Below are 12,271 nucleotides of genomic sequence, written 5' to 3' on the forward strand. Positions count from 1 at the left end.
GTAATGAGATTATAAGGGTGTTGGGATCGCCTTTGCAGGGACAATGTAATTTTCCCTGCATGACAGAAGTGACGGTGTCTCTTTTTAAGTCACTGTTTTTAGAATTGTGTTTTTATTCTTCGTCTTTTCCTCTTCTTTCTTCTTCCTTCTTTGTCTTTTTCTCCCTTTTCTTCTTCCTTCTTTGTCTTTTTCTCCCTTTTCTTCTTCCTTCTTTGTCTTTTTCTCCCTTTTCTTCTTCCTTCTTTGTCTTTTTCTCCTTTTCTTCTTCCTTCTTGGTCTTTTTCTCCTTTTCTCCTTTTCTTCTTCCTTCACCTTTTACTCTTTTCTTCTTCATCATCATCCCAGAGTATATCTTGTAGAAGGAGATGTTAGGGATGATAATATTTTAGTGCCCAGTCCAGAAGAGAGCAAGGAGGAAAGCACAGAGCCAGCTGGAAGATGGCTGGATACCCTCAGGACAATGAGGACTACTTCCCAGTTTGCTTCGCATCCAGCCCCAACCATATGGTCTTCACTCAACCCCAGACCCAATATGGTGGTCTCAATCTGGTCTCCCTGCAACAGGATGACTTTGAGTCAGTCTGTGTGAAGGAAGAGATAAAGGGACAGGCCACCAACAACCAAACCCCCACTGAGTCCCCAGCATCAAAGAAGAATGTGACGCATAATAAGCAGGTGGCAGTCACTGCACCCACAGTTATATAACAAGCAGCTATATCACAGTGCAGGAAGAGGACGGTGTACAGCCAAGAGCAACTGGAAGAAGAACTGGCCAAATTAATTTATATTCCTGAGTCCAGGATCCAGGTTTGGTTCCAAAACAGAAGGGGAAAGTCCAGACGTGAAAAGGGCAAATCCACTTATTTCACAAATGCAAGTATGCGCTTTTCCAACATCCAGCAACTGGAAAATATCAATCCTACAGTACCAACAGCGAAGCATCCAATGACTGCCGGTGAACAACCCCAGGTCATGGATCCCCAACAACAGCCCATGTTGAATGTACCACAAGATTTGTATAACCAATCTTCAGAGTATACCTCCTATCCCCATTATTCCTGTCCTGTTCCCCAGGAGAGGTTTATGATGCACCAGGCCTCACCCAACATGTGCCAGCACCAAAATTCACAATCTAACAACCAACAGCACTTGTACAAAAGCATGGCTGATGTCATGAGCCCCAAGGCATTGGAATTGAGCAGACGATCTTATAGGCTGCCTACAGAGTCTAATTGCATGATGGACTTCAGTAGCTACCCACCCAACAAGACCATCACACCAGAAATGAGTGTCAACATCCCATCATCTACAGCTACAAGGAACCACAGTGAAGTCAATCCTTATACAAGGCAAACAACATACTCCTTCATGTCAACCATGCATGATAAATACTGCATTGAAGGTTCTGAGTCCGATTATGGTGTCAGTGACAGGTCTCCAGATTCTGGCTGTGATCCTAAAGAAAGCCTCCCTTCTGTTCTCTCTAGACTGGAACTGCTGAACGCCAAAAATTAATTGGGTGGCACAGTGGCTAAGTGGTTGCACTTCTGCCTGGCAGTACTAGGGTCGCCAGTTCAAATCCCAACCTTCCTCCCACACTCCCAAAGACATGCTGGTAGGTTAATTGGCTCCTGTCTAAATTGGCCCTAGTATGTGTATGTATGAATGTGAGTTAGGGACCTTAGATTTTACACCCCTTAAGGGTTAGGGACGGATGTGAATGTACAATATATATATATGTAAAGCGCTGCATAAATTGATGGTGCTATATAAGTACCTGCAATAAATAATAATACATAGTGGCAGAAGAGATTTTAGTAAGCTGCACGGTGACCTAGCAATTATCATTGTTGCATGGCAGCTCTGGGGTGCTAGTGTCTGTCACAGGATAGGATTTGCTGGCTGTTTGTATGGTGTCCAAGTGTTTGCTTGGGATTCCTGCCAGTTCTACAGTTTCTCCATAAAGTGAAGGGACAGATTAATTGGCTGCTGACCAGTTTGACCATAAATTGTGTATAAACGTGTGTCACTTGTGTGCTCCTGTGGGTCAGGGAATGGCTTTGTATACTTACTAAAATTGTGTATATTAATGTTGGGGCACTTAAAAAATGTATTTCTAAAAAATGCATTCTGGTATTCTAGTTTAAGGGTCCATGCACACTGGCTTAAAAAAAAAGCCATTGCTCTTGGCAGTACAAAAAATACAAATGTTTAGCAGATTTTGTACTAGTGTTTTTGGAGCATTTAGAATGTGGGGTTTTTTTTTTTTTTTTGGTTTTGTTGTTTTGGCTGAAAACCACACTCAAACACAAAACAGAAGTTTGGGTGTTTTTTTGTTTTTTTCTGCCTCTAAACTCTGAACCTAAAATGTACCTCTAATGTGCATAGAAACATAGGATAACTTTAGTTGCTTCTGCAGGTGAAATGCTAAACTCCTCTAGGAGCAGTGTGTTTGTTTTTTTAAATCAGTGTGCATGGGCCCTAATACATTACATAGTATAATACATGGCTAAGTTAAAGAACACTGCTAACTAAGTAAATATCACTGTGTATGGGGTGGTTGTTCATTCAAAATGCATAGTTGTGTGAAACCATTTAAGAAAAATGTTGGGTATGCATATTTTATACATGGTTACATTGGTCCAGCTTGGAGTAACACAACTAAAATACCATACCTGGCCAATGCCTGGTACACCGCTACTCCAATGATCTCCACTCGATTCTAGGTCCTGTGCTGAGCAGGCGCCTGCTGCATTCTGAGGTCACCCACTTGGCAACGAGTGGGAATGGCTGGAGTAGTGTCTACTTCAGTGGTTTCCAGGGGCATCAGACAGGTATATGTATAGTTACATTGGTCCAAGCTGGACCAAAGGTAACTTTGTATAGAATATCCATACCTGGAGTTCTTAAATAAGAAATGAACAGCTGCGTGCATACACATCATCTCCCATACATATGAAACATAGCATGGGTCCAATGGGGACTCTGATCTTAATGCAGAGTTGGCATAGGTAACGGCTTTTTGGGGCTCTAGTTTGGGAGGTTGGTAATTAGAATTACCAACCTCCCCCCAATCTCAGAAAGTAAGACACAATTGGTAGTAGCTTATATTAAGGGATCCCAATTGCTCTGCCATTAAAATATAGAAAAGAGTGGAGCTGTTCTTTTTTGTGTCTTGGGTGTTGCCAAATATGTTAGCATTTCATGTGTGAATCCACTTGCCATAAGGATTATTACTTTTAGCAGTGACAGCCAATAAGAGTTCAATATAAGTCACAAGGCTGAAAATGTTTGCTATAGAAGATAGCACATGTTATTACTGGGGCAGCACAGTGGCTAAATGGTTAGCACTTCCGCCTGGCAGTACTAGGGTCATTGGTTCAAATCCCAGCCATGGCACCACCTACCTGGAGTTTGCATGTTCTCCCTGTGCCTGCATGGGTTTTCTCTGGGTACTCCAATTTCCTCTCACAGAATCCAGAGACCTGCTGGTAGGTGAATTGGCTCCTAAAGAAAGCCTCCCTTATGTTCTCTCTAGACTGGAACTGCTGAATGCCAAAAATTAATTGGGTGGCACAGTGGCTAAGTGGTTGCACTTCTGCCTGGCAGTACTAGGGTCGCCGGTTCAAATCCCAACCACAGCACCACCTGCCTGGAGTTTGCCTGTTCTCCCTGTGCCTGCGTGGTTTCCGCCAGGTACTCCGGTTTCCTCCCACACTCCCAAAGACATGCTGGTAGGTGAATTGGATCCTGTCTAAATTGGCCCTAGTATGTGTATGTATGAATGCGAGTTAGGGAATTTTAAATTGTACACTCCTTGAGGGTTAGGGACTGATGTGAATGTACAATATATATGTAAAGTGCTGTGTAAATTGATGCCGCTATATAAATAAAATGGTGTGGTGATAGGCTAGAGAGACTTAACTGATTGATTGTGCGTTGCTTTATTCCAGGCGGTGGTAGAACCTGGAAGAAGATGGCTGTAGCAGGTCTCTGAAAGGAGATATGTCTGTTTCTGTCTCCAGCTGGCCTCTCATTAGCAGGCTGAACTTGGAGATCTGATGAGTGAATGATTGTGGGTGTTGAATCGCGTCTTTGACCTGAGATATTCCTATGACGGGAGTCTTGGGCAGAGACGCCTGCACACGCACTGAGCATGTCCAGCTGGAAAATGGATGGTATGAGAAAGTAGGCGCAGGATTAGGACAATCTGTGCTGCCTCTATATATAAACTATCAGCACCCGGGCAAGAGATGTCTGGGAGGAACAATGAATGCTGCTGTAAGTACTGACATTTTCTCAGTTTTCTAGTGAACTATTTTTGTTCTGTGAATAACAAAATAAAAAATTGAAAAGTAACATTCTTCGAGATGGTATCACTTCACCTTACATTAGATTTTCTGAGCACAGCATAGCATCACTTTTCCAGCGGTCAGATTACAAGGCCATGGTGGGAGATTCGTCTGTCTATTCTGAAGAGTGTGGATGGAAGAACCTGAAAAAAAAAATGGAAGAGTGTATGACCAGCTTTAGAGATCCTGTCTTTAGAAAAGTTTTTTCAACGACAAACTTCCCATATGTTAAATGCACATATAATCCTATTTTATGCATGTTATTTATCTGTAAAATCCTAACTTTCTTTAGGCACCCAAAAGGCCTGAGACTGCTGCTAGGTACCGGCATATTGGATGCAATGTCAGCAAACATAAGCAGCCCATAGATTATGCAAGTTTCTTTTCTACCACCTTGGGTAGAAGGAAATGGTCGCTTGATTCCCCCATCAACACAGAATCACTATTGTGCAGAGCTCAATGAACACTGCTGGTGGCTATAGCTGCTGGCAGTGATTGCATGAAATAAATCTCACAGGCTGGTTATACTAAAGTTGATCGGCTTCAGTACAACCATCCTGCCCAAAGGTGGATCGAATCTCAGCCGGTACCTATGGAGATTTGATCCGTCTATGGCCAGCTCTTATTTTGAAAGACTTGAAGCATACTTTTCTATCACTCCATTAAACTGAATGTTGACTTCTTCCAACAGAATCTATTCCAGGGTGAGGGAATATGCGTAGACACTTGGTGTAAGACTTCATACTGAAGGATTATAACAAAACAGATGAGTTACATTTTTACATTTGGCTTAGTTCACTAAAATGAATGAAATCTGGTGTTGGGCAGGTGCCATAATATTATTCACACAGATGGTCAATACATTTGTTGTATAGTCATTTAACATTCAGTTATAAATCTCTTCAGATTGCTCTTCTTCCACTGTGCATGTAAATGAATATTTTTGAAAATAAGGATCCCCATCCTGGTGTTCTAGCTTACTGAATTGGTCCTATTGTTAAGCCTTTGTGATTATCATGGCTTGTCACAAACCCCCCCCCCCCTGAAAAAAAAATGTAAACTTTGTTTTGCACATATGAGAACTTGAGTAACACAGTGACCAGTGTCTGTACTGCACAAAACTGAACGTTGCTTGAGCACCTTGGTATTTATGTGACTGCAGTTAGTCCCTGGTTTCATTTCAGCTGTAGGTTAGTGTTCATCTACATTTATATTCTTGATCCAATACAGCTTCTTCATGCGGGAGGCCACATTTACTTTAACTCGGACTACTTACACTCTTGTTATGCTACTCTGTACTTGAGATCCACTGGTGGATGGTATAAACAAATGTATTGCTTGTTTATGTGAATAATAATATAGCATCTGGCCAATACCCGATTTTCATTCAGGATGACGTGGATTTACATTACAGTGATTTATAGACCATCAGGTGTCTGCCTGCATACATGTACTCCATGTCTTTTTGAAGTGTTTTGGTAGTGGTGTGCTTTGTTGGTGATGTAGAAATGTATATATTGATGGTAAAAGTTGACTATGCTTTGATGGAGCTTGGACTCCATTCTCCAAGGCTGAAAAGTGATGAGTGCTGTGTAAAAATTACATTTCACATACACTCACTGGCCACTTTATTAGGTACACCTTGCTAGTGCCATGAAAATATCCCCCGCACCATTGCACCACTAACCTGATCCATTGATACAAAGCAGGAGGGATCCATGCATTCATGTTTCTTACACCAAAATTCTGACCCTACCGTCTGAATGGCGTAGCAACCAGTCTGCCCATTCTCCTCTGACATCAAGGCATTTTTGTCCACACAACTGCTGCTCACTGGATGTTTTCTCTTTATCGGACTATTCTCTGTAAACCCTAGAGATGGTTGTGTGTGAAAATCCCAGTAGATAAGCCGTTTTTTTAAATACTCAGACCAGCCCATCTGGCACAAACAACCATGTCCTCATTCTGATGCTTGGTTTGAACCTTAGCAATTGGTCTTCACCACATCTAGATGCCTAAATGCATTGAGTTGCTGCCATGTGAGTGGCTGATTAGCAATTTGTTACCAAGCAATTTGAACAGGTGTACCTAATAAAGTGACCTATGTCGAAGTAGTGTTGACTGGGGCTAAACAGGACCTTCACTTATTTGACTTTAATCCCCTTTTTTGCATTCCAAAACCCTATCCAGCATATACCGAAAAGGGTGCAGGCTTTTTCTTTTTCACCTCGTCAACCGATATAAAGTGCCTGCATACACATGGGGAATGTTGGTGATGTAAATCCTTGGGTCTCCTGCCTACACCAGAGGCTGTAATACCATATTGGGTATTTTACAGTAATACAACCTGTAATGTAAGCTTTCTTCCCTGGAGGTACCTGTAATCAGATCAAAAATAAGATGACTCTAGGTCCACCTATATAACAACGTGCTGTCATTGTTAGAAAAACTCTAGTTACATTATTGAATTGCCTGCTAGTCACCATGGAATTCCTTTTCGTCACCACAAGTATTTGTTCTCACTTCAATTTCTTCACTGCACCTCTGCATGAGACGGATATTAATTTAGGTTGGGCGACATAGTTATGAAGACCGATTTTGAGGTACAATAGAACTATATGTTTAAAGTAACTGTACCAGACTGTATTTTATTTTTTTTTTTGTTTTACAGTCACGCTATAGCAGAGGACTACAAAGTATAGCTCATCATGTGTACCCCTAAGCAGTTGTATGTATATACTGCATATATACCTTGACACTTGTCCATAATCGCCTGTTTAGTGCATAAACCCCATTTGTGACAACCTAAAGCCTAGGCAGGTACAAAAGGTCAGATTTTGCAGTGATAATACCTTGCATTTAAATATAGGTTTGAACTTGGAAGGGGAAATGGGGGTGAAGGATCTGGGGTTCACACCCAATCATTTGTTTGCAGAAGTCCCTGGCTTTCCAACCAACGTTCACGTGAGCTTCTGCCAGGTGTCCTGGTTCATTATAAAGCCTCTCTTTTGCGGCACTCGTGCTGGCAGGAGTTCAGAAAAATCTCCTCCTTGACCAGCAATCATCTCTCTGCCTGCAGATTCAAAGTGAAATAGAAGTTTTTCCACACTTTTGTTATTAGCCGAGCTGCTCATCTCCTGGCACAGTGAAAGAAAGGGAGAAACAAAGTTGGTCAGTGGAAGATTTTTCCCATCTCCCCGCCGACACTGTGAAAGAAGTAGGGAAGCACTTCTCTAATGACAGAGATGATCAGTGGGAGATCTTTCCCATCTCTCCACCAGCACACAGAGATATGCTAATGCGCACATGGTGAATGAGGTGTGCCAAAGCACACCTATGAGTACTACCAACTGGTTTATGGGATACTGTCAGCTATAACTCATATCACTAAGAAACCTTGAGAACCTCTCTGGTTTGTAATTCTTTATTGTGAATGAGATTTTTAATGCCCATACAGTGCCAACATTACATAATTACAACATTGTAACAAAATTGTGTGAGGGACGTCTTCTTCTATGCCACAAACTAACCATATCTTTATCTTATATGAAGTATTCTGGTCACAGAAAATTAGAAAGGCAAGTAGAGCTGACTTGGTCTAATGGATCCGCAGATAATTCCCTTTCATCTTGTGATGCTGAATTTTTTCCAGAACATTCCTAGGTGTCCTATCTGAAAAGGACCTGTTGGTTGTTTACACAGAAAACAGAAGCGTTTGTTGTCTTTGGGAAAGTAGAAAAATGGCAGCATGGTGGGCTGTTTATGGTCTCTTTGATATTCTGCATGGTTGCAATGTCATTTAACACATTGCACTGGAACATCTTTTTGTCTGGAACCGCTACAACAATGCTGTGGGAGGGAGAGACTGTTTGGATCATAAGCCTTCTTTGTGTCTGTTACTATGTTAATTTTGTATTGGAATCCTGATGTATTTTGTTTCAAAAGAAAGGTTAGGAAGCCAGAACTGAACACTACAGCTGGTATGAAGCTTAGGACTGCTGGATCCACTTATCTACGCTTTCTAACTGCACAGAGCCCGCACGTTGCTCAAATGATAATATGTACTTTTCTGCTGGAAATTAGTCATCCCGAAATAAGTAATCTGGTCAGCATGATTAATGAAGGTGAAAGTGATAGGTAGCCTTGTTCCATTAGACTACCGAAGCATTCTGCATTCCTACACCATTTTTGTTAGCGCACACCTACGTCTGGCAATTCAGGGCCTAGACATTGGGATGGTCCACAAGATATTGAAGCAGTTAGGAACACGAGTCTTCATTAATTCACAGCAGACTTTAGGGCTTTCCTATGAAGAGAGCTGCATTTGGCAGAGGGGACAAGTAATTACTTAGAGGTGTTTTACAGCTTTATGCAAGAGGTTTTTCCTAGCATCTTTTACAGGGTGAGCTTTACTAAGTATAGCACCCTCCTAGTCAGTATAGGTTGCAAGGCAAATTTAGTTGCCTCCTCTGTAGCCAGTGGAGCAGGGGTTGATTACTGTAGCCTGCACAGTGTCTCGCAGGCTGTTGATCTGAGTACTTCCCCTGCATTCTAGAGGATTCTAGTGGGAGGAAGGAAACAGGAGGTAGCCTGAATATTCATGGGGATCTAGCCAATCCTTAGGCAGGTGTGCCCAGTAGGTGGCTGAAGAGCCCATGAATAGTCTGAGACCTGGAATAGGGTTGTTGGATCCTGGGTCCAGTCCTGCCAGAGGAGTCACTTGTCTAGGGGCTCTACCCCTAAAGGCAGGTTGCTGGAAGCACCTTCTTGGTGGTCATCAAGGTATCAGCTGGAGCTTAAGCTGGGGGCCTAAACTGCAGAGAGTCGTGTGGGACTTTTTGTGCAGGGAAGTGTGAAGAGAAGAGTCCTTTTAAGTGGTTGTAAACCTTTACGTATACCTTATGAAGTGACTGGCCTCAGATGTCTCAGATAAAACAAACCATCTTACGTAAGTTGTACCCATTTATATACAGCCATCTTTCCCCTACATACATTTAAAGTGCTGGATTTACACAGGATCTCTCGGCTCTGAAAAAAAGCAGGGGGAGGGGAGCTGAAGTTACATCAATGAGGAGAGCTCTGAGAGCTGATTGGAGGGAAATGACCGCCCCCCCCCCTTCCCTTCACACCGATCACAGGGACAGGGCTGAGGCTGTCAATCTGCTGGAGATCCCTCCTCTGTCACCATTTTTTTTTTTTTTTTTTTTTTTTTTTTTTTTTTTTTCTGGTGTCAGGAAAAGTTGCCAGAAGTTACTCATGCCTATAGCAGAGGAACGAGGAATCTGACAGAAATGACACTTAGTACTCTTAATTGAAACAAGTACACACTATAGAGGGAAATGTTCACAGTTCATGTCTGAGGTCTACATCCACTTTAAAGAAGATTGTTCAGCAAATTCTGGGGTATTCCATGCTCCCTACTCCACATCCAAGATCAATTTGCAATAAAGCATCAAAAAGACACCCGTAGACTGTTCTGTTTGAGTCAGTGGAATGGAGAAAATGCTGTGTGCCTGGCTGTGCAAATAATAATCCTGGGGAAAGGAATCTGTTTCATCTGCAACTCTTCTGGGGGTGCGCTTTTGTATAGCAAAGTGTCACTTCAACTGAAAATGGTTTGACCATGCAGTACATACAGAGCGAGTGGAAAATGTTACGCTTGCTTGGTAGACTTTCATTAAGGTAAATGAGGTTTAGAGGGGGAGGGGCAATGGATAAAGCAGATGGGAAGGGAAAGGTGCAGCATTACCAACCACGTGATGTTAATAAATGTTCCCCCCAGACTGTGATCTATCTCTGATCAAAGCACTGCACTCTTCCATGAATAAGCACAATAAAGTCACAATTCTAGTTTCTGCTGAGAGTTGAAAGAGGGAGAGACTCAGAAGAAAGGAGGCCATCACCTCGTCACGTCATTGTGTTTTAAACAATTGGATTTATTATAGTATGCTGCTACTTTTACTAATTACTTCTCAGAAGATAAAATAGCTTGAAGCACAGCACATATCTTCTATGAGCGCCGCTATATCCCGCAAATATGCCGTTAGAGCCTTTTGCAACATGCAGACAATACTTTGGAGATCCTGGCACACCCTTCTGGTATATTGAGCCAAGTGCTGGCATTCTGATTGTTGTAAACTGTGGGTGATTTATAACAAGTACCAGACTAACAGCTACTTTACAAAGGACTGTCTGATACTTGGGTGGTTAAGTTGTGGTTAATGAAATCACAATCCGAATTTAAAGTGAACCTGTAATATACTGACATTTTCAATTTAGTTTGAGCTCAAGCAGGTACTCCGGATCCGAAGACTCCGGGAAGTCCGGATCCGAAGACTCCGGATCCGAAGACTCCGGATCCGAAGACTCCGGATCCGAAGACTCCGGATCCGAAGACTCCGGATCCGAAGACTCCGGATCCGAAGACTCCGGATCCGAAGACTCCGGATCCGAAGACTCCGGATCCGAAGACTCCGGGAACAAACTGCTTGATTTTGGTTGGTTTAAGGGCCAGTTCACACCACATGCACTCCAGTGCATTTTTTTTTTCTGCATCAAAAACGCATGGATTCCAATGGCAAAGTTCACACCTTTGCAGTGCATTCCGTTATAATGAAGAAAAGTAGAACATGCTGCATTTTTGTTCTGCAAGGAACTGCACTGGAATGCGGCAAATCAGAAATGCACTGGCATGCATTACAGGGGGGAAAAAAAAGGAAGCTTAAAACAAAAAAAAAAAAAACAGGCTGGAACTGGGGTGCATGCCCTACCTGCGCTGCCATTCGAGGCTGTCAATCACCGAGTCCCGACCAGTGATTCCCTGCCAGCGCCCAGCGATCTCCTGAGTATCACCGATGGGGGAGAGACCTGTATGTAAACAAAATAGATCTCCCCCCTGTCAGCTCCTGCACATTGCTTTTGTATGGCTCTGCATAGCAGAGCCATACAAAGGAGTGTGCTTACAGTGTAAAGTGCACACACAGCCCGCCTAGTAAAACAGCACACAACACTTTGATCGCCCTAGATGTTAATCCCTTACAACCCAGTATCATTAGTACAGTGTCAGTGCTTTTTATTGGCATTGATCTCTGTATTGGTGTCACTGGGGATGTCTGTGACAGTCAGATTCCCCCTTCCCCAGTGTCAGAATGCCCAGCTGCGGTCCCACTATAAATCAGGAGCAGCACAGTGGCTAAATGGTTAGCACTTCTACCTGGCAGTACTAGGGTTGGTTCGAATCCCAGCCACGGCACCACCTGCCTGGAGTTTGGATTTCCTCCGGATACTCCGGTTTCCTCCCACACTCCAAAGACATGCTGGTAGGTTAATTGGATCCTGTCTAAATTGGCCCTAGTATGTGTATGTATGAATGTAAGTTAGGGACCTTAGATTGTACACTCCTTGAGGATTAGGGACTGATGTGAATGTACAAAATATATGTAAAGCTCTGTGTAAATTGACGGCGCTATATAAGTACCTGAAATAAAATCACCGTTATTACTAGTAAAAAAATAATTCCAGTGTATATATACCACTATTTGTAAACTCTCTAACTTTTGCGTAAACCAATTTAATTTACACGTATTGGGATTTTTTTTAGCAGATTACATTTTGACCTAAATTTATGACGAAATTAGATTTTTTTTTTTTTTTTTTTTTTTTTTTTGTACTGGACATGTTTAATAGCAAAAAGTAAAAAAAATTTTTTTTTTTTTCAAAATTGAGGTCTTTTTATTGTTTATAGCGCAAAAAATAAACGCACAGGCGAACAAATGCCACTGAAAGAAAGCTCTTTGTGTGAAAAAAGGACGTAAATGTAATTTGTGCTCAGCGTTGCATGACCAGTTAATTTGTGAGTTAAAGTAACGCAGCGCCGTATCACAAAAATTGGCCTGGTCAGGAAGGGGGGTAAATCCTCA

The 12,271-nt window shown here is 42.3% G+C and overlaps 2 protein-coding genes across 3 annotated transcripts in view; both read left to right on the forward strand.

Moving 5' to 3' along the window:
- PLEKHA4 (pleckstrin homology domain containing A4) overlaps positions 1-12,271 on the forward strand; it is a 130,292-nt gene that overhangs the window by 44,949 nt on the left and 73,072 nt on the right. The window lies entirely within an intron of this gene.
- On the forward strand, positions 880-1,515 carry LOC149451171 (homeobox protein Mix.1-like). The gene has a single exon (XM_089690944.1). The coding sequence runs from the start codon at positions 880-882 to the stop codon at positions 1,513-1,515; it is 636 nt and encodes a 211-aa protein (XP_089547070.1).

The sequence above is a fragment of the Staurois parvus genome, unplaced genomic scaffold (genome assembly GCF_062004578.1).
Source record: "Staurois parvus isolate SC_StPar_1 unplaced genomic scaffold, SC_StPar_1.0 ptg000548l, whole genome shotgun sequence".
Lineage (NCBI taxonomy): Eukaryota > Metazoa > Chordata > Amphibia > Anura > Ranidae > Staurois > Staurois parvus.